Source organism: Dermacentor variabilis, chromosome 4 (genome assembly GCF_050947875.1).
Source record: "Dermacentor variabilis isolate Ectoservices chromosome 4, ASM5094787v1, whole genome shotgun sequence".
In the NCBI taxonomy this organism is placed as follows: domain Eukaryota; kingdom Metazoa; phylum Arthropoda; class Arachnida; order Ixodida; family Ixodidae; genus Dermacentor; species Dermacentor variabilis.
The window spans coordinates 108,431,061-108,456,251 of NC_134571.1; the positions used below are offsets into that span (position 1 = coordinate 108,431,061).

At 44.2% G+C, this 25,191-nt stretch overlaps 1 protein-coding gene across 3 annotated transcripts in view; it reads right to left on the reverse strand.

Moving 5' to 3' along the window:
• Positions 1 to 7,239: 7,239 nt before the first annotated feature.
• Positions 7,240 to 25,191, reverse strand: part of LOC142579593 (uncharacterized) — a 28,472-nt gene continuing 10,520 nt past the window's right edge. For all 3 annotated transcript variants that reach the window (XM_075689972.1, XM_075689974.1, XM_075689973.1), the window contains one exon: positions 7,240 to 11,626. In XM_075689972.1, the coding sequence (XP_075546087.1) occupies positions 10,214 to 11,587 (1,374 nt within the window). In that variant the 5' untranslated portion in view covers positions 11,588 to 11,626 and the 3' untranslated portion in view covers positions 7,240 to 10,213. The remainder of the gene's footprint in view (positions 11,627 to 25,191) is intronic.

The window sequence follows — 25,191 nt, forward strand, 5'->3', positions numbered from 1 at the left end:
GGGCTAGCATAAATGATTCATTCGTTTTGAAAAGGCTATATTTTTCAAAAGTATTACGCGTACACACATGAAATATATATGAAAAGAACCACAAACTCACCAAGTTTGTAATGTGTGATTCTGGGGTACGGGAAATCCTCTTGCAGGCATGACAGTTGGGAGAGATTCTTCGTGTTCCTGCTTTCTTTTGTCCGTCTCTCCGTCATTTGTTTATTTACTATTTTCTTTCCTATTTGTTTCCTATCTTCTCTTTTCATTCCCTCCTTCCGAAAGGGTAGGCAGGCATCGTGCCCCTCTCGGTGGCAGTTGTCAGCTTGCTCCCTCCCTGTTTCATTTGTGTGCTTATATGCTTCCATAATAAAAATAATAATAATAATAATAATAATAATAATAATAATAATAATAATAATAATAATAATAATTGAACATTTAGCCTTTTCAAAACAAACGAATAATTTATGATAGCCCATATGTCATAGCAGAATTTGGGTGCCAGTGGTTCATTAGAAATTGTTAAAGTGTCAAGGTAGATTGTTTCTCTCCACTGACTACACTAAAATACAAAGAACTTTTATTTGAAGACACGTTATAATTATGCTATCATCATTATCGACTATTTTGTTGTTTCCCGTGACTTCCAATTGAGCCCAATTGGAACCAATTGGCATATCAAACTCCGATGATGTCCAAAGGTACCAAGTGGACTTCCAATGATGTCCTATTGGAATCAGTTGGACATTTAATAGTGTCCAATTGGAACCAATCGTGTCCCATTGTAAAACCCTATTGGACTATGACGAAACGAAGGCAACTCGTACAGTGGCGTAGCTAGGAATTTTTTCGGTACAGAAATTTCGTGGGGGAGATTAACATATCCGGAAGAATCGACATTTGGGCAAGTTGGCACTAGTTGAACCTCTTGATGGTTCTTGCGTCATCGATGGCTCTTGAAGACACAAGGAAGGGAAAACACAGGACAGCACGGAATACTTTGCTATCTTCGTGGTTTGCGCTGTGCCCTCCTCTTCCCCCCTGGCTACGCCCCTGCTGCTACAGCGCACAGTAGCTTTCCATTATCCTAGTTTGTAGCAGCTACTGAACAACAGACCGTCGCTCTAGCCAACTTCTTCATCGCATCAGACAGCTGCTCGAGAACACGAGATCCATTGACCAATTATGTTGTCAGATGGTCCTGGTCAGGTGGTCAGAATTGTTCAGAACTGCTCAGTATTGGCAGATGGTCCTGGCGACAGCATCCGCAATGGGTTGGCCAGACTTGCCGCGTTGGCCGACAACGTCATGGATAGCCACCGGATGACGCACGCCCTTGACCGCACATTCTCCTCTCACCTGTGGAACAGCTCGAGCGCAACGCTATACGTTGTTATCGCTATCAATTGACCGCCTTCGGGCGAAACTGCCACTTCTTCTAACAAGTGTTTATGTAATCTTCGGCGTTAACAACCCAAAGTGTACACAAGAGTTTTGATAAAATGCCCTGGCAAAATGTTTGGCCCCGCCTTCTTTTTTTTCTGTTGGCCTTACTTTAGCTGTACACGTGCTCTGTCGGAAAAATATTTTTCGCTATACTTTGTTGTTCCTGGAGTTTAGTTGTAATGTCTTTAGATATAACCCCCTAAGCAACGGTGTTTTTAAGGCTTACACACCGAGTTCCTTCGGTGGGGCCGGACCTGGGTTTGAAGCCACGCTCCCGGGCTTCAAAAGGCGCGCCCAGGCCGGGCAATTCGGCCCCGTTCGGTGCTCTCGTTACGCTGCTGAGGTCGCGGCGACGATCCCGACCACGCCTTTCGCATTTCGAAGGGGCTGAATGCAAGAACGCTCGTATGCTGACATCTTGGTGCACGTTATAGAACCACAGGTGATCAAAATTATTCGGGAGTCTCCCACTACGGCGTGACTCGTAATCAGATTGTGGTTTTGGCACGAGAAACCCTAGAATTTAATCTTAAGTAACCATTATCGTCTTCGTTACACTTACAGCGACAAGAAAATGGCAACATTTGCGGCATAAGCAGCGTGCCATCAAAGCAAAGTGTTCTATAAAAGATTCCGACCCTCTATATTTACTTAAGAGCACAAACACTCAAGGCCATTCCGCCCATAGAAGCTGTGAACATCGTGGCATGAAAACTTGTGGTAAAGACTTGTCACTTAGTAACGACGATCTCATTGGCTTTGTGGTAGCTACGATATACACTGATCGGTATAGTCGTAACTGCAAACACATTTTTTGATACTGTGAAATCCATGCATGCACGCCGCTGGGTGGTCGGTTGGGCAGGGTCAGTGTGGCATGGCAATCGATGTCTGCAACACGAAACGCCAAACTACTCCCTTTTCGGTCCCGACACATCCACATTGAAATTACCGACAACGACCACTGGGGTAGTGTCATCGAACTAACCCACGCAGAGTAGCCATCAACCTCACGGGGCTATGAGCCATTGCATGTTTTGCTTGCTTACGGGGCCGAGCCATTGATGATGATAGTTTTTGCGTGCGGACCCGAAAATTCTGTTACCCTAGCCATATACATATTTCCGCTTTAAAAACTAAATGTGCGATCATTGCCCACCTAGTTTCGCTAGAACAAAAGACAGCAAAATGTTGACTTTGAGTCGGAGAACCTAACGTTTAGTCCCACTATTCGTGATTTAAATTGCGCGGAGCATGAGCACCGGACATTGTACTGCTTTCAAACACTTCTACGAAACGACCCTCCATGACGCTTTCCGCCGACCAGCGCCGGTCAAGCGGCTTGAGGCGGCTGTGAGGACGCCAATTCCACATAATATATAAAAAGCGAAGACTGCTATTTTACAATTTCATAAATTGTAGAACAGCTACAGCAACTGAATTGCTTTACTAACGCTGAATGCTGATTTTGCGAGAATTGCTTTCTGCACAACATTCTTTTTTTTTTTCTGGGCTGCAAAGGGCAGTGACGGCCAAATCGAAACTGCCCTACAAGGCGTCATTGACGTCGTAGAAGATTATCTTGAAGGCATGGGACTCCGATGTTGCCCTGAAAAGTCGGAGCTTCTCCTATACCGCCCCACACTCCGTGGACGCCTCCCACGGGGTTCCACAAATACATGCCAATACGAGGAAATCAAACTCCACCTGAGGGATGGCAGACCCGTGGTCCCTATGACCATAGAAGCCAACGGAGCTAACTCTACGGCTATCTCCAAGATCCTTCGACAGACCGCTAATACATCCAGACTGCTGAAAAGAGTGATCAACCGACAAGGGGGCATGAAGGAAGAAAGCCTCATCCGCCTTGTCCAATATATATTATCATCTGCCACATTACTTACATTACGCCCTTTCTCAACTGATACAAAGCTGAAAAGACTAAACTGGACATCATCATCAGAGGAGCCTATAAGCAGACCAACCCAACCACACCAGCACGGAACTTCTACTACAATTAGGTATCCACAACACGCTAGACGAGTTAATCGAAGCGCAACGTCGATCCCAACTAGAGCGGCTTATCCTCACGGAAACAGGCCGCCGCATTCTAACCAAGCTTGATATCACCTACCACTCTGGGCGACCCAGCAGGCCTATGAAGCGGCGAAGAGGCAAGACCTCGATGTCCCATCGTGGGAGGCCTAGGCCCAGCCGACTAAACTGCTGGTGCTCATTAAAGTTCACTCTCTCTCTTGAAAAAACGATGACATGCTCGCGTCATCCGTGCGCTGCCAGGGAGTGGGCATCGACATGGCGGACGCTGTAGCAGATGACGCAGTTGTAGCCACCCTGCGCGCATCGGTGGGTAGGACATGAGAGAACCCTACGCTACTGCCTTGCACAGCTCTGGGCTGTCATTACATTATCATATTGCCGATTTGGCCATATTCTCAATTTTGATTGGCCGAAACCGCCGTCATAACAGAATTACACAATGTCACGGATAGCCCCCCCTGTAACCTCGTATGTTTAACAGTTACAGCTAAACCTCTAATAATACACACCGACCCCTATTTGCTGATCCTTAATGTGTTTTTTTCCTGTACCTAATTTTACCTTTTAATGCTAGTGTATAATCACTCACTTTGTGTCTGCTCATTACAAAGGATTCAGACAACCATTAACCACAACCAGCTCCGGTAGCTCCGCCGCCACCAGAGTGCCTAGTGTGGCCACAGTGGTAAAGTGCGAGTATGGAAACAGTCCCCTTGCACCGCACAAATTAGTACGCCGTCTTTATTATCTTGCCATCGCCACATGACCGTGACGTCTTATTAGGTGGCACACTTGCGACCACTTTCGTCACCTGGCAGTCCATGACCAGCAGCAAACCAATCACGATTTATGTAGCACCTGCGTAATATTTGCTGCTTATTTCATCACGAACAGCCACAAACTCCAATCGACACATGAAACTGTACAAGTCTTACTGCGCATAATATTGAGCGCCTGTGGATTTTACAAAATGCACCAGGAAAACTATAATTGCTTGGTGCCACCTAACAGCTGGCCTATAAATCAGTACCAAAGTTAAACGAAGCCAGCAGTAAAAAACAAAAGGCATGATAGGAAAGAAAAGGGAGAAACCGTTTCTGCAGAACCGCGAAGCGCCAGTTCCACAAACGTGACAAACTGACGTTGGAGGGCCCCTCCCCAGGCCACAGCAAATTTTGATTGTACTCTGGAAGTTGTTACGTGCTTTGAGTGTTTTACCGCAACAATGTTTCAGATTAGTTCGTTAATAGCAAAGATAAGAAATATTTGAAGCGCCGCGAACCCATTTCAGGAGGCGAGCGTCACCGCCAACATACACACTCCACTTGCCCCGTCTAGCCCCCGCAAGGAAATTCGTTCCCTGCTTTCTCCCATGCCGGAACCGGAGGATCGCATGACAAATACGTCACGGGCAGTCACGGGCTTCGCCATCCTCGCCTTCATATTTTTCTCGCGCGCGCGTTTTTGCCGAGTGGCGCACTTCCGGTGACGGAGAGCTGAGCCGTGCTCCCCCAATGGCTGCAGAACATAGCTCCATCCTTTCCCTTCCTCATACAGAACCACTCCTCACTCTGATGGTCTCCGGCGCGAGCGGTATAAGTCAGTGCTACAGTTAAGAGCACTAAGGCGCGACAGGATGAGAGAACATGATCGCGGAGCAAGAACACGGTAGAAAATGGTAGAAATGGTAGTTTCGTTTTCTGCGCGCGCGACTGCATCACGTGGGAACAAGCAGACGAAACGGAAGTACACCTCTCTTGCTACGACACGAAGTAAAACAAAAACATGCAGGCATTCGGTTTGTATGTTTTATTATTTCTCGAAACAGATTAAACAAATAACTGATGTAGCCTTGGATAATTCTCGAAGTAACATGTCACTGCGAGCGACGTAACAGCACAGCCACGTGGGCGCACTAGCGCAATACACTCTCTCTGGCTGGGAACGCGGCGCCACAAGGGCAAACGGCGTTTGGTTCGAAATTCAAGCTCTTCAGCGGCGCGTAGCGATGAAACACTTAGCAGACACGATCGTTAACGTGCATTGTATTTACTACGCCTGTCAGCTCAACATGGCCAGACCTGGTGAGGGGCCCTTCAACATAAAAGAAACTTTTATTCTCCAAAGCCTATTGCCAGCTCACAACTCCTAATGTTTACTCCGTCTGATACCAGACGCAAATGTGCAAGACTTACTGCATATAAGGTTTCTGAAAATTAACGGGACTAGGTTTGTTCTGTGGGCTGTGTAAAGCAGGGGCTTGGTTCATAGTAATTAAATAATATACCTTAGTAGTGTTAACTCTAGTTTTAGCTTTCAGCAACGATTCAATTTTTTTATAACACAGACATTTACACCCTTGTCTATGCACATCATTCAGCAGAACTGATGAATCAGCCACAACATGGAGCTACGAATCAACTTAAGATTCGTAAGGTTGAAGTAGACTCCATCAGAAGCACTCTAAATTCAAAATACCTTGGCATGGGTGTAACAACGCCCTGTCATACAATTGCGAGTGACACAAGGGGTTCAAAGAAGAGGGGCATATCTAAGAGCAGATATGGGCCTTCAACAAGAACTGAAGGTAACATTGTATGGGTAAGGCAGACATTGTGTGCCAATCATTGGCTAACTGTTTGGATAACTGCCAGTTAGCTGGCCATGCTAAACAATTGTAGTTTGGTAAATAATCTTGAAAGACTTTTGCATACAAGACCTGTGCAGAAATGATGCTCAATTCTGATCAGAAGCTCTGCATGCAGGTGTGTCAGTACAAGATGGCATGTTTTCAAATGGGACCATGCTAACTTCGGAGAGTCATCCCTAGTGAGGCGACACATATATTTCAGTACGGCCCAGAATTCAAGCGCCAGGGTTGTCGATGAAAGTCACAGACATCACCAAGACCGAAGAAATCAAGGCAGCCCTAGTCAAAAGTGAAACCGTGCTGATCACATTATTTGATGTGGGAGGCACCATCAGTATGCATCACGCAGTGCTCAGTATGTGAGAAGAGGCAACGGCTGTGGCAGGACAGGTCTTGACTGCTGCATCAGGCCTGCATTATTCGGCAGATCGTGGCCGAAAGGACCATCACCATCCTGGAATCCCCCATTCCCTTGGTCCTGCCCACTGTAATGTGATTATCAAAGGGGCCTATTTTTGAAGGCGTAGAAGCAGTCAAGAGGGCCATAACGACAGAGCTGCAAAATATCTTGGAATCCTTCCAGCAGTGCATAGAGGCATGGTGGAGAAGGATGGAAATTGTGTTAGGGCTTGTAGGGATTACATTAAAGGGGGCACCTCTTGCGGTTTGCCGTTTGGCAGATAAACAAATTAATTGTCTGCGATACCAGTCACATTACTTTTCAGAGGACTTCGTAACGCATCAGCTAGTAGATCACTGCTTCACATTATGGGTAAGACTGCAATATTTTCCCCCTGATACCCAAATGCACATTTCTACTGGTGGGTGCCGTATTATGATGAACAAACCGAGTCTCTGCACTGCAATTACTGTCGAGCACTATTTATAAAGAAAAATAGAAGAAAAGGCTTTGTCACAGCAACGAACTTATTAGGCCACTTTTTTGTAAATACAGTAACATTATTTCACAGGCATCTGGTAGACTTCCCTGCCCGTCTTTTATATGGTGCATTTTATTGCTTGAAGCGCCTGTACTCCATAAATTTTACACTTCCAAAGAAAATGGCAGTTGTAAAATAAAAGCGGGAATGGTGCACAAGGTACAAATGAAGACTTTATATGCCAAGAAAATGGGTTACAATTCCGTGTTGGTAAAACAAAGGAAGGGAGGTGGAGGAGTTCCTTTTTAATTTCGCATTAAACAAAACAGTCTTACTGTGAGCTGTACCGTGCATAGTAATTTGATTGAACAAATGCATTTAGATGTACAAGGTGCACTCACGACTCCAAAAGCTTTTTGAAGCACTGCAGAAAAACGAAATTTCATTGCGGCTAATGCGTGCATCTTAAAACCAAACTGTGCAAGATACAGTAATCTCTTTTACAACCCCTGCACTGTGTCTCTATACTCTGTTTCAAATTTACCCTTTGTTTCATATGTAGCAGGCAAAGTACAGAGGCCGGAGACCTTCCACTGCTCGATTTCACGACCAATACATAGCTTCTCACATATGAAGAAAAGATGTAGGTATCCGTAATGTAATTCAGTAAAACATATATTCTGATGTGTCATAATATGACATGTACTTACGAAATATGTACTAATTATGTCATATTCTGCAACACAAAAGTATAAGACAATGTTATGTTGAATTACATCATGCAGACCTATATCTTCCTTCGATCGGCACACTGCTCTTTGGAGACAAATGCGATGACAAAATCACCTCGAGAAAGTCTGTAGTCTCAGCTTATACCTTCATTAAGGCAGAATGGAATAGTGGAAGCAGCAAGGCACTGCGGAAACGCCTATAAGAAACAGAACAAGTCTTCGAGGCTTCCGAATGTGGAGTAAGGCACACAGGCGTCGGAAGAGAGCAGTTTTGAAGTTTCAGTATCAAACTTCACACCTAAACAAAGCATGACACCTGCCACTGGTACTAATCCATACGGTAACATTACAGGCTTAGTGCCCATAGACAGCTAAGCTTTCATAATAACTGAAGCAACACAAGACAAACAACAGACATACCATTTGCAAGAAAACAAGGAAAAAATAAACACTGCACAAGCGGTGACAAGAGGATCCCAACACCATATTGCACACTCAAATTTTGAAATGCTAGCAATCTGCTAGGGGGACACAAAGCATGCTCAACCTTGCACGACCACACACACAATACACAACATATTGCATTTCTCAAGTCACGCTATGGGCGACTTGATCCACCGGTATAAAAAGAGAGACCAGAGCTGGCATCTTTATAGACTATACAGCCAGTGCAGCAACCATCTCTGGAAGCAAAAAGCATTTTGTTCAACACAACACACCAAACCACAATCACAAATTAAGAAAAACATAGCTAATGCATTGACAATAGATGAAAACAAAATGAATCCCTGATAGTCGGTCAGGTTCAAGCGCCTCTGCAGCTCACACAAATTTTGATGAAGTGTCCATAATGGTTTGTGATTGCAAGTAGCATCTGCATAGGAATGTTCAACTCTGGTGTTATAAGGCACATTGGTTGTCATCAAAAAAAAGAAAGGAGGGGGCGGGGCCTAATATGCACTTGCATATTGACCATGGCAGCTAATGTGGACAATAGTATAAAATCTATACAGCTATAGTAGGCCTCTGTAGTTAGAAAACAAATATAAGGCATGATATGTTGGCTTAAGAAAGTGATACACAAGCAATCATTTTATGACTGCTGTCAGCTCTTATCACCAAAATCACTGAGGGAATTTCATCAAACAAAAAGTTGTTCACAATAATATAGCATTTATGCTTGAATGCTTTCCTAGGAACAGTCCCTGGGTTATATAGCACCACAAAAATAGTATTCTGTGTTATTTGCAAACTAGAAAATGCATAGAAAATGCATTCTTTTATTTATACAAAAAACATGTGACCAAAAGTTGCCTTAGTCCTATTAATGTTCCAAGACCATGTGTGGTTCACAATTGTCTGTTGAGCCTTGCATTAATCAAATTACACTGCACATGAGTGATTTCAGGCATTTTAGACCCTATTATGTAGTCACTGACTCTAAACACAATCCAACAAGGAAAACTGCAACAGCAAAATTGACGATGCTACTGATGCTGTAATACATACATACACACGATCAGAATCGTACACCATCACTCTACAGCAACATGCTCATAACATGTGTATGTGCTATATAAAAAAGAAAAAGAATGAAGCCCTGTGTCTTACAAATGCAGGAGCAAATAATGTATATATAATGCATAGCTTATTCTCAAGCAGGAGTAAATATACAGGACTTGTGGTTATGAGCAGAGGAAGAAAAAGTCAACACTGAGATTCACCCCAACTATGGGGAGAACAAGTTCAATTTACCTGCATTACAAGGCACTTTGGTGATGCAGATGATAGACTGGTGAAAGGTTAGAATTGTTAATTAACACGCAGAGCAATAGTGCTCCTCCATTATTATTATGCTGCACCATGGTACCACATGAAAGGTACAGGTCATGCTTGGACATGGAGAGTAAGAAAATATGAGTAGAAAGGAGCCAGGTGGCTCTTGTAAACATGCAGTAAAAACAGCAATTATGCTTTGTTTCAACAATGAATAAGGCACACGCTGGATAAAGAAGAGATGTTCAGAATGGTTGCGAGATGGCATCTACTCGTTTGAAGTTACCAACAGGCAACGTTCCTACGACAAATGCTAGTCTGCAAGGCACGATCATCAGCCATAGGAGCAGCTGTAGCCTGCCAACTCCCACAGAAAAAAAGTTACAGTCATGATCAGTCAACACAACATTGGGCATGCACGCTTTTTTTTCACCGGTTGATCGCTGTTTCCAGACTTGCGTTTCACACCAGTCCACTCACTAAGCGCAGTCGACAAACAGAAGACCTCATTTCTCTATAAAATACAGCTCTCAGAAACAACAGCACACTGCCCAAACAGCATCACGACATCTTACAAGCCACATATAATGCAACAAGGAGCACAAACAAATGCAATGTGTCACAACCACTCCTTATCCTTGAGGTGGCGGTGCTCCACAGTGATCAACCGGCACGTGTTGTCAGATGTGCGGGTGAGCAACCAGGTGGCTGGCAAAGTCATACCTGTGCTTGCATTGGTGACCGCAAAGGTTGCACCTCCATGGTTTGCGGAAGGAGTGAGCGCCACGGTGTAGAAGGTACAGGGTGCGATCGTAGAAGACAACATCACAATACTGGCAGGCCAGAGGACTTGGGTAGCGCATGTCAACGCCACTGTCACCATCAGCAGTAGATGTTTCTGGCGTGCTACGCATCTGTTTCTCATCGGCTTTATCCCCGACAGAAGTGGACCCAAATGCGCCAGTCGGAGGAGGCGAGATGACTATACCAAGGTCGTGGTTTCCATGTACTGCTGTTGCACTCCACTGCCCACTGGTCCCCAAGGAGCAGTGTTCTTGAGAAGACGAAGATGAAGGCATGGTCCAGTTTCCTGTATCAGAGGTAATGAACCCATGGTCTTCGGCAGAGGACTGGTTGTCCCGAGGAGAATCCCTGCTCTCATCAGCTCCAGCTGTTCCAGAGCCTGTGCTGGCAGAGGCATTGTTGTTGTTGCTGGCATTTGTGTTGTTGTTGTTGGTGTCGCCGTTGTCAGCGGTAAGTGTGTCAGTGATGTTTTCCTGCATCTCCGATTTGACCACAATCATGCTGTCATCGTCATCCTCCTCACCAGTCTTGTCAGCGGAGTCGCGCTGAGATGTTACGCTCGTGATTCGAGGTGATATTTCCGAGTAGTCTCCTTCAATGTGATGCACCTCTATGGCACCCACACCATCCTCGGAGGACTCACGGTACACATCCATTGCCGCCATGGTACTTGGCCCTAAGGTGCAGACTTCACCATTTGGACCCTGGTATGGTGAAGAAAGCAAGGAAGCAAGGCCTGGTGAATTTCCTGTTGGAGATGACGACCGCAGGGCTCTGCGAACGTGGTAGGTCATGTAATGAATCTTCGCTCCACCGGCTGAGGTGGCAACAAAACCACATATGTTGCAAATGTTGCTACGAGGAGTGTAGCCTGACGAGTGGGCATTGGAGAGGTGACATTTGAGCATGGGCACAGAGGGAAACGTCTTTGCACAGAAGGGGCAGCGCAGTGGTCTCTGCTTCGAATGCTTGCGGACGGTGTGTTCAACGAGGTGGTCCTTGCGGAAAAAACGCCGAAGGCACAAGCGGCACTCGAAAGGGCGGATGCCCGAGTGGCTGAGCTTGTGCCTCCGCATGTTGGCAAACTGGGTGAAACGCATGAAGCAAACATCGCACTCGTACGAGCGGTTGTCACGTACAGGCTCGTCACCAGACTTGTTGCTTGCTGCGGTAGTCGTGTTGTTCATCTCTCGTACTGTCACAGCCATGCTTTCACTTCTGGGTGTCGTCACCTCCCCCTCAAGATCCATCCTATGCAGCTCTACACGGTGGCAGTGTTACCTGAAAACCTAGAAAATGATTGAGCAAGTTAAAATCATGACAGCAAAATGTGCAGCAACAATGGCTCATGTCTACAAGTGTGACGATGTACAATTCGAGCATAACGTACCATTAACTCTGAAAGACTTCTTTAGTGAAATAAATGTACACACAAACGTGCCTTGAATAATCAAAGGGTTTTCCATCATTTCTCAAGTGTTACGTCAAGTAATGACCAATTGATGCCCCTGTCATCTTGTGATCATTAATAGCCAAGCATTCTTTTATCGCAGAAGTGTTTTATGGCTAGGTTGCCCATAGGCTTCTAGTATCATGATGAAACGAAAATCAAGTCAATATCAACGTGCCAGTGCCCAGCCTGCCTGCTTCAGGCCAAACGGATAGCCCTTTCTGAAATGTCTGCTCCTTTCACAAGCAGTGAATGGTGTTGCAGAATTTTATTGTGATAGCAATTATTTGGACACTCGAGACACATTTCTGCCATCACCGTTGTAGTGATGTTCAGTATCAGAAGGGTGATAACATCGTTGCTGTGCGCCATATGCTGTGCTTGCGAGTGAAAGTGTACAAGGGTGAATCGACGATGGCAGCTCAATCTCACGCATGCAAGGGAGGAAAGTGGGGAGGAAGCGCACAGTCGTCCATCATGTGCAAGGGACCGGGTGGATATTCCCATTTGTAATAAACAAGCTCTCAGAAAGGGGATGCACTATGTTTAAAACACGTTTACATTACCCTGGGTCGTGTGTTAAATAGCAAATTGCTTTCCTTTGTTCTGTTCATAAACTGTAGTTCTCTTATTTATTCTAGTACCTACAGCATGGTAAAGATCTGAACATGAAGGATAGAGAAACGTAAGTTTGTTGAGAACAATACAGAGAAGTCACCATGCACGAAGAACTCGGAGACAGGAGCACTCCAGGAAGTGCTTTGAAACTTTGTAATGTAAAGGGGCTGCAGTACTTTTGGAATAAATGAGTACAGATCTTGGCACTCTGTCACATATTGTCTTGCCCTGAATAACTGCTTCAAATATACGAGTTGGCAAAGGGTCACCATGGACACCTATTTGAACCTTCCGATTCTTAAGCTTGCTATATCTCACGCTCTCTACACTTCATTAATGTCAAGAAAGACACACTTGATAGTTTGAAACCAGTTAGACTAGAACATGGTCTTTACACAGTAAACAGATGTCTAACAATTCACCGGCTGTTCAATGTGAATGCCTCCTGCTACAGTACTGATGCTTCAAAACAAGCTAGAAAAATATGAAGTGCCTCATGGCCAAAATTAAACAAGAACAAGAATTAGGAAGCAACCAGCTGCAAATCTGTTGAATGTAAGTTTTCTTGAATGTTTGTTGCGAGTGCTACAGGTACTTCAATGCTCATTCATTTTTTTAGAACCCACTTTCATACACAACAAGAATAACGAATCTTCTAATAAATATTTTTCAATGATACACTGCACACTTACTTTTACATATATTTCTGTACAATGAACCTTCAAAATAAAATTGTACAACTTTTGATGTGACTCCATTTTATATAGTTCACGAGGGTTGCAATGTGGGCTTGATGGTAATGCATCTTCAAGGGGAGTACGGTAGCACGATTAAAAGACTGGACAAAAGAAGACACATAGGGACACACAGTGCTGTGTGTGTCCCTATGTGTCTTCTTTTGTCGCGTCTTTTAATCGCGTTGCCGTACTCCCCTTGAAGATCCGTTTTATAGGAAGGCATACCAACCTTGTTATTTTTAGCTTGTTATTTTTTTGTGTGATTTTATCATTATGCTCTCAGGATTTTTCAAACCATGTTATAGGCCTTTTCATCGGGCGAGGAGGAAACAATGCGTGGCGAGCCTTTCCTCCTCTCTGACTTGTGCGATTCGACGCGCCCCTGCTTGAAAGTAGGTATTGCTGCCGCGTGCTGCGGAACAATTTCAAAATGTTTTAGAATATACTTTGTGAAATTTACACAATGTCTGGTCATATAAGGTCGTCAGGGAAGCCTTTCGGTGCATCAGTAACTACAGTATGCAGAAATATCTCTTGGGGGCGCAAACGCGTGACACGCGTTATCAGCCACAGTGTGTGTATGCATTGTGAACTATTTTGCGTATATCGGCTTTAATTCAATCAAGAGGACTGGTGTCTCTGTATTCGCAACCTGAAATGGTAAATCTGCTCACTATCTGATCAATTGGCGTAGGGACTAAAACATAAGAGCACATGCTCGTGTACGACCAATCTAAGGCAACCCCGAAACATCTAAGCGACAGGCGCTATCAAATATTTGTGATACACTGGCATACTTCTGACACATTTCAAGTCTAGTAGGTTTGAAATCACTATATGTCTGCGCTAGCCTTCTGCATGAGGCTGCTGGCACTGCTCAACACAGCGATCACTGCGGTTGGTGAACCAGCGTGATATCTATATAACCTATGTGCTTCAGCACTGCCTTTTTGCGCTGTAAAGCCATAATATCCCAGATGAATCGCATAAAAAGAATGTGATGGCTATCTTTTAGAACAAAATTTCCGTAATACGTGTGACTGCGTCATAGAGAATGGAACAAACACAACCGAAAATAAATTTGGTTATCATCCCTTCTCAAAAAAGAAAGAAAAACGGGCTAACGCCCCAGTACGACCTCGCATAGTGACGCCGCACAACGTTTATAAATGTTTAAGCGTTGATGCCGCAAGCATGAACCATGGGCTATATAGAACAAAGATATCTGTAATCCAGCACCTACCACTGCTTAGGATGCTCGCACAGTTTGTAAACGGTCGCACTGCTGGACAAGTATAGTTCACAATGTAAGGTATACTGTTACTACTAACCAAAACTATTTTATTTATGGATGGAAACCTCATCCAAAGAACCAAGTAGCCACGCAATGTAATCTGCAGCTAACAATTTGAACGCTTGTCAAAGTATAACAGCACAGCTCAAAATTATTGTAGCAGAGCAGTACCCATGCTGCCACGATCGTCGCATATGTTTCATTGCTCCTAAACCGCAGCTTAGAACTAGAGAATAATACTGCAATAAGGTCACACTAGTGAATGCAACTTTCACAAATACACAATTGCTCTCTGAGGCCGATTGTAGGCTCAAATATGTGCCCACACATCGCGCTGCGTGCGTTGTCTGCACCAATGCCAGCAGAAAGTCCGGCCATATTGACTTAAACCAATTGAGTACATATCACAGAACCGTTTACCACGTATAAGACACCACGTCATATTAAACAGACCGCACGAGCACGAAAACAAGTGCCAGAAACTATCGCCTGCCATACAAAACGGAGTGCTCGCCCAAGCCAGCATGCCGACTGCCCATAGATGGCGCCACTGCGCAGCAATATGGCAGCGGCAAAAATCACAGTCCAGAATCACAGTCCAGGCTGGTGGAATGGACGGCTACAGCTGCGGCCCCCTGGGCCCCGACCTAGCCTACCCCCGTGACCTGGCTCCCCCTTCCCCTACTATTTAATAAAGTTGTTTCCCCCTCCTCCCATGAAAAAAACTGTCAATAGTTTCGGTTCACTGTACAGATAAATGTCGCTCCTATGCGAGTGCAAAAAGTTACTTCATTATGGCAAGCTAAATTTAAGTTACAAGTGCTGCGTGACATGCATATTCATTATTTCTTTAAATAAAAAATATTATCAAAATATTTTACACCTTATGTAACACTTTAATTTGTGTAGAAAAAGGCACTTATAATATAGAGTAATAAACAATGATCTTATTTTTGTAAATAAATATTCCTTCTCGAACTTGGCATCAAACGTTCAGGAATTCCAGGTGGCACTAAATAATTCAAAGTGCTTCACATCATCAGAGATTGAGTGAAAATGAGTCGGGGTTGTACCCTTGCACAATCACTTCCGCTAAGTTTTGCATGACTAGCGCCAGACACGTTGACTTCCACAGGTGGCGGTGTTCCTGTCACTGTCGATGTGTCCAGCTTCAGTCAGGCGAAATTTCACGAAAGTGAAAGTATCCACAAAAGTGATTATCCAAGAATACAGCCATAGCTCTTTTCGAACTGTGTGGTGATTTCTAGATGTCAGTGGCACAACTTTATTGTTTTTTGTAGTTGTTTTTTTGCTTACAACACTGATACTTTTTTCATACTGTCTGAAACGTGCCCACATATAGACCTTTTCATCGGGCAAGGAGGATAGGGCGCGCCCAGCCTTTCCTCCTCTCTGGCTTGGGCGATCCAGCGCGGCACTGCTTGAAAGTATTGATGTCGCGTGCTGCGGAACGATTTCCGAATGTTTAAGATCGTACTTTGTGAAATTTACACAGTGTCCATTCATATAAGGTCGTCAGGGACGCCTTTCGGTGCATCGGTACCTACAGTAGGCGGAAATATGTCTTGAGGGGCGCAAAAATGTGACGCGCTTTATCAGCCGCGGTGTACGCACATTATCAGTCACAGTGTGTGTATGTGTAAATGGTAAATCAGCTCACTGTCTGATCATTTGGCATAGGAAGTAAAACATAAAACATAGGAGCACATGCTCGTGCACAGCCAACCTAAGGCAACCACGAAACATCTAAGTGGCAGGCGCTATCAAATATTTGTGATACACCGGCATCGTTCTTATGCATTTCAAGTCTAGTAGGCTTGAAATTATTCTATGTCTACGCTAGCATTATTGCATAAGGCCGATACACTGCTCAACACAGTGATCACTGCGGTTGATGAACCAGCACGATACATATATAAGCTGTGTGCTTCGGTATTGCCTTTTTGGCCTGTATACAGCCATAATATATGAGAGGGATCGCATAAAAAGAATGCGATAGCTATTTTGAGGACAAAGTTTCCGTAATACATGTGAGTGCGTCGTAGAGAATGGAACGAACACAACCGAAAAACAAATTCGGTTATCATCCTCTTTCTTAAAAAAGCAAGAGAAAACGGGCTAACGCCACAATACAACCTCGCATAGTCACGTCGCACAACGTTTATTGATACATAACCGCTGATGCCATATGCTTGGATCATGCGCTATATAGAACAAAGATATCTGTATTCCAGCACCTACCACTGCTTAGGACGCTCGCGCAGTTCGTAAAAGGTCGCTTTGCTGGACAATGTTAATTCAGACTGTAAGGTATGCTGCTATTGCTAGCCAAAACTATTTTATTCATGGGTGGAATCTTCATCCATTGAACCAAGTCGTCACGCAATGTTATCTGCAGCTAACAGTTTGAACGCTTGTCAAAGTATAACAGCACGACTCCTATCGTAGCAGAACAGTACCCACGCTGTTACTATTGCCGCGTATGTTTTATTTCTCCTAAACTGCATCTTAGAACTAGAGGATAATACTGCAGTAAGGTCACATTAGTGAATGGAACATTCAGAAATACATAATTGATCTCCGAGGCTGATTGTAGGCTCACATATATGCGCGCATACATCGCGCTGCGAGCTCTGTCCACCTCAATGCCAGCAGAAAGTCCGGCCATACTGACTTAACCCACTTTAGTACATCTCACAGAACCATTTAGCGTGTAGAAGACGCACGTCATGCTAAATAGACCGCGTGAATGCAAAAACAAACACCAGAAACTATCGCCAAACGTATACCTGCCATGCAAAATGAAGTGTTCGCCCAAGCCAGCATGCCGACTGCCCATAGATGGCGCCACTGCGTGGCAATATGATGGCGCCCATGAAAAACGGTGTATAGAAACATGCCCCAAGATTAGTGTGGTATCAAGATGGCAGCATTGTTATCAATATAGAGGGAGAGGACTCTGCAATGGTTTTACACTGGGTAATTAAGCCCATCATTGTTTACAAATACAGTTCAAAATGGTGACACCTGCATGTCATCACAAGCGTATCTATCTATAACATTAATCACCACATATGGCTGCAGAATGATTTATACAAACAGCTTGAATTTATGAATGCAGGCTTGTGCTCCTAAACCCAACTAAATGTAAAGCAGTCAATTTGCCATAGACGCAATCGTTTCCATTTCCCTTACACAATTACAAACATCTTTACTGACATCACTAAGACAATAAAATGTTGAGGCATTACTGTCATGCGTGACCTAAATTGGTGCTAGCATGTGGCTAACATCACATAATCTGCTAATAAAGCCTCATGTTATAAACCTTAACTTAAGCTATTTCCATCAACGTGTAAAGCTGCTAGCATATAGGACAACTGTTAGGGTGAAAATTGAACATGCATCTCACATATGAAATTCTCACTAGATCTACCTCATAAGCACACTTGAGTCCACACAGAATTGCACCATAAGGTTCATTCACTCATCATATCTATGACATACGACATCAGCATGTCCTCATTAAGAGCAGAGTTGGGCTTGGACACCCTTTTCTGCCCACAACTTATCACTAGCTTATTATTTTGCAAGTTTTATTGCAGTTCATTTTGCCAGATGCCTTACATTCTACCGCTGTCACACCATATTGCTGCACACAAAACCACCTCCTAAATGTTGCTCAACTGATTACACATACTATCACCTTCTTTCTTGTCACCACTTTTTCCTCACACAGTAGCCAAAGTGGAACTGTGTTCCCTAACACATCACTACCATTAACCATTCATCTGCCTCCATGGACAAAATAGCATTATTTTATAATTAACAATGTGGACAATGCCTTCTTCATTTTTCTGTGTTCCCACCATTTACTATGCTAGAGCCTGCAAAGGTGTTGTTTAATTCTTTCGTTATCACTAGAAACATGCCCATTTTCAGGGCTTCTATGTTCTTTAATTTTTTATTTCGAAACGTAGTAGTCAAACCGTATACTATGGTACATAAAATTACAGTCTGGTCACAGGTATGTAGAATGTATCTAAATCAGCAATAACTTCTCAGACAGTTTTTGAGAATTCTTATGTCAAATTTCAATGTACCTGAAGCAACACGAATGAAAGCAATAATTTATTTTTAGCACAGGTACTGAGAGCAAAAAAATCTGAAGTATATAAAATATGCACCTGGCTCCTCATTCCCAACTTTTCTAAGTCGGAGAAGTGAGATGCAAGTCACAGAATAAAAGTGCTATGAAGATTTCTTGGTGTCAATACTAGCCATAGTGATGCCCATGCTATGTGGGAAAGCAGTAACTTCGCAATTGCGAAAACGGGAAAGTTCCTATTGGACAGGGAGCACTTGCTTTTACTCATTGCAGCAAGCACCTGGTTCATTTCTTATTGCATTCTTTAGACTTATGAAGCAATGGTTGTCAGGTCAGAGAGCATGCAGAAGCCTCCTCCTACTTGATCATTGAGTTTGATGAGCGTTTCTGTGCAAGCAAAGTGGTCAAGTGTGCATTCTACTGGCTCTGGAGCTTTGTTAAGTTGCTGTATAGTAATGTGGAATGTTACACAATATTGTACAGTAATGAACAAGGACACTTGCACAGGCCGTGTTCAAAATATAAGAGATTAGACTAGGTCAAAGCAAGGTCTAAAATTGACTTCACACTCTTGTGTGAACGAAAACCCCACATGACAAGCAGGATTGCTCGTAATAATTTGTACATGTGCTGTCGAAACACTGATGGATTACAGCAACCCGGCAGAAGCAAGCAGCGCAGCGGAAGCAAACAGTGCAGGTACCTAGTTCCAATCTTCAGGTTTGGGGAACCAGGTGGTTCCCCAACTGGCAGTGCAAATTCTTGCAAATTGGTCGCAAATGCAGACCATCACATGGCCACGGTGAGTGGAACAAGGAAAAGTGCAAGGCAGAAAGCCAAAATCTGCAGTGCCCGGCGAGTGCCAGGGGGAAAGTCTGTCAACCGCAACGAAAGAAGGTCCCCAGGTAAACAACTTGTTATTCTGTGTCATTCCCTACATTTGTGTACGACTCCAGCAAACACTCAGTCACTACCAGCCTGCATACCGGCGAAATCTCTGGCTTGCCATAAACATTGTAAAAGTGTGTTGTCATGTTTGTTGCTTGCCTTTGTACCAGCAAAGCCTGGTTGTACAAGATGATCACTCAGGAGTTTGTCACCAAGAGTAAGCCATTATGTGAAAAGGTGGCTTAGCGAGAACTCCTTCCACAAGTCGTCAATGGAGCAGGAGACAGAGCCATGTTAGGCAAGCTAAGAGGATCTTCTCAGAGCCAATCCGCGAGCTGACAGCACCATGGCATTGATTACGAAATCGCACTAAAATTTACACCAAATTTGTGAAGGCGGTGCTAAGAAAGCAGTAAAATAGCTCAGTTCTACTACTGCAATGGCAGCCAATATTAAGAAGCACTATATATGTGATATCTGTGTGCCTTAGTTATGGTGACTATTAAAAATCACTGTTCTCTTGTGAAGATTAAAATTTTACATAGCAATATTTCATCATAAATTCGTGCAGTGGAGGGCTCGAAATCTTAATGAAAATCCAGCATATCCTCAGTGCTGTCTGATAGAGTACAGCAGCTGTAGTGCTGCTATTGACAAAACATATATTTTCTTTTAACCATAACTGAAATTGCAGTCAAAAGCAGTGAATCAAAGGTCAGACAAATGACAAATTTTTACTTGTTATACTGAAGGAACATGACCAAAAAATGGAATGGTAAACAAGTGCAACAGAAGCATTCTGTTCCAAACTTAAATCATGGAAGAAATTGCTCAAATGAATGCACAATAACTGCCAAAACTTGTTATGGCAAGAGACACACATTTCGCATTGCAATGTGCCCCTGACCACCCAAAGGACAATGCTGCGAGTTAACTTCTCCAAAAATATTGTTACGGAAGGATGAAAGAGGAGAGAGAGGAAGAAGATTGCAAGACGCTGGCTGCTACGTGTTGTTCCTAGTCGGCCATTTTAGCCCCATTGACTCTCATTGTATATACATTGTAAATACAGCCTTATACTCCCAACATCCCTGTAACAATATCTTTCAGTTTGTTATGCTATTTGTTAAATCGACACTAAACAGAAAAATTATTTGATCTGTATTAGTAAACTACCATTCTAAAATGCAAAAAAGAAAACTCTCTTAGCACGAGAGGAGGCTTGGTAACCCAGAAAAGGCACATGCACAAAAGGCGAGTAGCAATGCTGCCTTGAAGTTTCTGCACCATCTTGATGTAATGTCATAGCTTTCGATGCTGTCTGCTTGAGCCTGGTTATATTTTTTAGCGCTAAAGATGGCCTACATTGTATTCTAAAATAAGCGAGCCGAAGACCAAAGTTGGTAAGCTCCCCGAACTTTTACAGGGCCTCACTGGTCCAAATGCAAAAGATACCTTGAAATATGTCACAATGACATACCAACCCTGGCGTTCTGCCGCAATACCTCTGTGTACTGATCAACCTATTAAGGTCGAAATATCAAAAATAGAGTTTTGAAAGATTACTTTATCATGATTCAGTAGGTACAAGGGTGCTACTGACCAGGTGCTTGGCAATTATGAGACCTCAACATTTGTAAAGGGGTGTTACTCCCCAACCAGACAGCATTCCCACCTGATAGGTGCTCTGGGACACTGCATGGAAAATTGCCACCATGGGAGTGGCCCAGATACCCCTTTTCAAGGTTTGCTGTGCCCACAGGGTTTCATGAGATTTGCATGGCACAGGCTCCTTCCCTAGAACAGTTCACCAACAATAAAAGCAAAGCCAGGGGACTCCTCTGCCCATTTGGGTAACCACTGTGGAACCGGTAGCACTGCGGTTTTGAACCCGCATCTTCCCGTAGCCATGTCAATGTAAAAAGACTTATTATTTCTCTTTAGTGTCCCTTTAAGTATGCCTTGAGCCTTTTAAATTCTGTAACTGTGCTCTGCAGCAGATGTTGAGATGCAGTGCTCCCAGTATCTTCAAGATAGAAATGTATAAGTTCTTGTTGCAGTTCACAAAAGCTCCATCCACGTTTTCCACTCAAATTTCATCAATGGGAGAGGCAAGCACTTGCAAATCTTGGATGTACACTTAAATTTTATGCGCTGATTCAAGGTTCCCAGCAGCTAATCGGGGGAGAACAGACTGCACCTTTTTCTGTGTACCCTTTCCTTTCTGCAAGCTGCCTTCAGTGAATGTCTTAAAATTGTTGATGTAAGGCATAAAGGCCACTAGATGATAGTGACCTGTTTATTAACTTGTAGAATGATTGGCTAAAAATTTCTGCGCACCTTCTAATGTAGAAATAGGACCTGACCTAGTGCTAAAGCTTTCTCTTACCAGCCTATGCTCAACACGGAGAACAGTGCAACGCTGGAACGAGTAGGCAAGTATTTGAAAGATGATGCAAAAGAACATCAGCAGCTTTGCCATATAGCATCAATGGACATTTCATAAAGGTGAGAAGTCATCTGAACTGGTCAGGAGCACACATTTACAAAACCTTATCCTGCTCCTTTCCAAGCTCATGGATAAAGTGTACTAACACAGTCAAGCAGTCAGGCTGATCGCACTAACTTTTGCCATATTTCTACGTTCAGCTCATAGCCCAAGTGTGGATGATGGCCTCACTTTCGTACAGCCGACTTCTGTTATTTTGATCCTGACAGGACCAATGAAATTGACTGAATTTTTCGGCAGGTCAAAACGGCAATACACTTGATTCATTTGGCAGCATTTGCCCGATTCTGACGTGCCCCCAAACCAAACACTCGCCTGCTTTCTATGTGTCCAAAGTAGAAATCTAACGGGCACCGAATTCCTCAACAAGAAAAATCGTCAATATGTGTTGCACAATGGCAGCCAGATTTTTAGCCTTCATTGCCACACAGGGTATTAAAGTTAGCTTGGCTGTAATACAGTTGTTTTGCGGCAAAGCATACAAAGGTCACAAATGCAGTTTTTGGTTTTAATTTTCTTGGGAAAAAAGATCGATGCACGTTAGAATTGAGTAACTACCATAATCAGACATTGTGAGCTACTAGTATTGCTTGAATATCTTCCTGGGGCAGGCCGAAAATAGCCGTTTCCAAGGAGAGATCACTTGAGTTCAATGCATTCACTGACCCTTGAGCTCTGCCGAGACAGACGCTGCCAGTAAAAGGGCCGCCCGCTATCGGGGTCACCATAGGTGCTAAGTGCATGTTTGCTGACTGGTCAGGTTCGAATTATTCAAGAAAGACGAATTTTAAGATCGAAAGAAGTTTGGGCCCATGGAGATGCATGGGTGCTGGCCTGGAACTCCCGATTTAACCAATATATCGAACTAACTCGAGTGGAATTAACGGAAGTCCACTGTATTGGCAACAGCATTCCACTGAAGCTTTTAGATGGTGTGCTGCTGTCTGGGAATTCCTTAAAGAAGGATTGTCTTCGTTGCAGAGCAGTTAAGGCACATTCTATTCAAGCAACTTGCCCAGGCCGGCCATCCTTGTCAAAATTGTCTTCCAAGGCCTGTATGCTTATTAAGTACTGGTTAAGTGGTGGTGTTTGTCATGGGACCACAATAATGAAACGGTTACCTGGACTCCTACAAGAAATTCCTCAAATGGGCATGTTAAAAAGGGATCATAAACCGCTGCAAGCAGACCAGGCCGACCGCAATGGAAAGCCAGCTAATTCCTGCAACGATTGGTGCTTCGTGCCAGCTCATTGAACAAGCCAAGGAGCATCAAAACTGGGAAAATTAGCATTGTATTCCACCTGCATCCCTTTTCACTTGGTGCTCAACGATCAAAGGTGCATGCGTCGTTGCGCTCTTTTACCACAAAGGAGGGGGTCAACGGTGTGTTCGGACCACCTGTTCGAGGGGATGCGTCATCATGAGTTCCCTGGTGTAGGGATCTGGGGAAGAGAGGCGATACTTAAATGGACATCTCGTGAGCTGCATTCTGATAAGCATTTACACAGATATGTGATTAAGCATGCCCAAACGTGTAGTGTGCTTGGTGATCCCTTAGCCTGTAAATGTTTATGCTCTAATACCTCCTATAAAAATGTAATTAAGCTTTTGCTTTTCATACAGCCTCTAGATTTCAACTCCTCACCAACAGGCCACTTTCATCATGACGATAAAGATGATGGCGTGGGCTCACTTAGCCTCTGTGCGACACGCCGGTAATGTAGGCCAGCTACCCCTTTCAAGACAAACTAAGGGCATAGGCTAGCAACCCTCCTGAGTGATGCTCAACAGCAAGCAAGCAGAGAAAAGCATGACCATCCTTTCAGTCCTGCAGAAAGGAAATGGAAGCAAAAACAATGAGTTGCGAGCATCAATGCAGGACATTTTGCAGCCTCTCCATTGTTGCTACAGTAAAACCTCGTTAAACCGTACCCGCTTAAACAGTAATTTCGTTTTAAAAGTAGTAAAGTCAAATCCCCGACTCAGCGGCCATTGAACATAAGATGTTTTCTATCCGCATAAACTGTACCAGCTTATTGCGTACGCATCAGTTAAAACGTAGCGTTTCAACTTTTCATCGCGCAAACACGGCGGTGCGTCGTCTCCATCGGGCGGCCCGGCAGAACAATAAGCCTCAGAGATCGGAACAACGGCCTCTAAGTGCCCTGTGCGTTTGCGCGAGAAGCCACATCAACGTAATTTCGACGCCATGCCAGAGAGTGTTATGGCGTCATGCAAGCGAGGACCGAAGCTCGGATAAAAAAGACGCCAGGTGCTCAGCATAGAAGAAAAATTAGACATCGTCCGTGCTATCGAACGTGACACGGAGAAGTCGGCGCTGGCACGCGACAAGGATCTGCTGTTGACTATGGTGTGTGGCATTTGGAATGCGAAGAAGTTGCTCGGCAGCGCTGCTGCGACTGCGAAGACATGTCGGCTACGAGGTTCGACTTTTTGCCATCGCTGCCTCTGTTGTTGCCGAAGTGTCTCCTATCGAAAGTGATAAGGACGACACGGAAAGTGACAGCACGGGCTATTCAGGCCCGACAGTGGCAGAAGCTACGCGTTACATCAGCCTCATGAATGCAATCGTCGCGACGAGAACAGGGGCGCGATAACGTAACTCTATTCCAAACGAAAAGTATTCAATTCTCCGGCACCCAGCAATGAAAATGTGCCCCCGGGACTTCTGCAGCACTACTGTGCGCGTGCACGGAGAATACGTAACACCAACGAGGAATCTGCCATGCGAGTGTTTGCCGAGAAGAGGGGGCTGGCTGAAAAGCTGGCACGCAGCTTCAGTAAGTTTAAGGCCACTGTCGTCGTGCTAGGCCGCCGCAGCATCAAACGAAAATAACACTTTTGTCGTGCGAAGTGAATAAATACTGCATGTTTTTTTCCCCTTTCATCGCACTCTCTCTGAGCTCCGTTTTCGACTGACAAGTGGGCGATCTCATGCTATTTCGGTTAAACAGTACTACCGTTTAGTACGTAGTTTTTCCAAGCTCTGGCCAACTACGGTTTAACGAGGTTTCACTGTGTTAAGCTACACTGGTCATGACTGGCATCTGCAGGAGTTCCATAAGCATAAAGCATTTGAATGTTGAGTGCAGCTCCCCCTTGAGGCACTTTGAAAATGGTCGCTGATTGCAAGAAGGTGTCCATTCCACTTATCAGAAATTATACCGGGGAGAGCTTCTGCTTATCCTTTTCTGTAACCAACTGTGT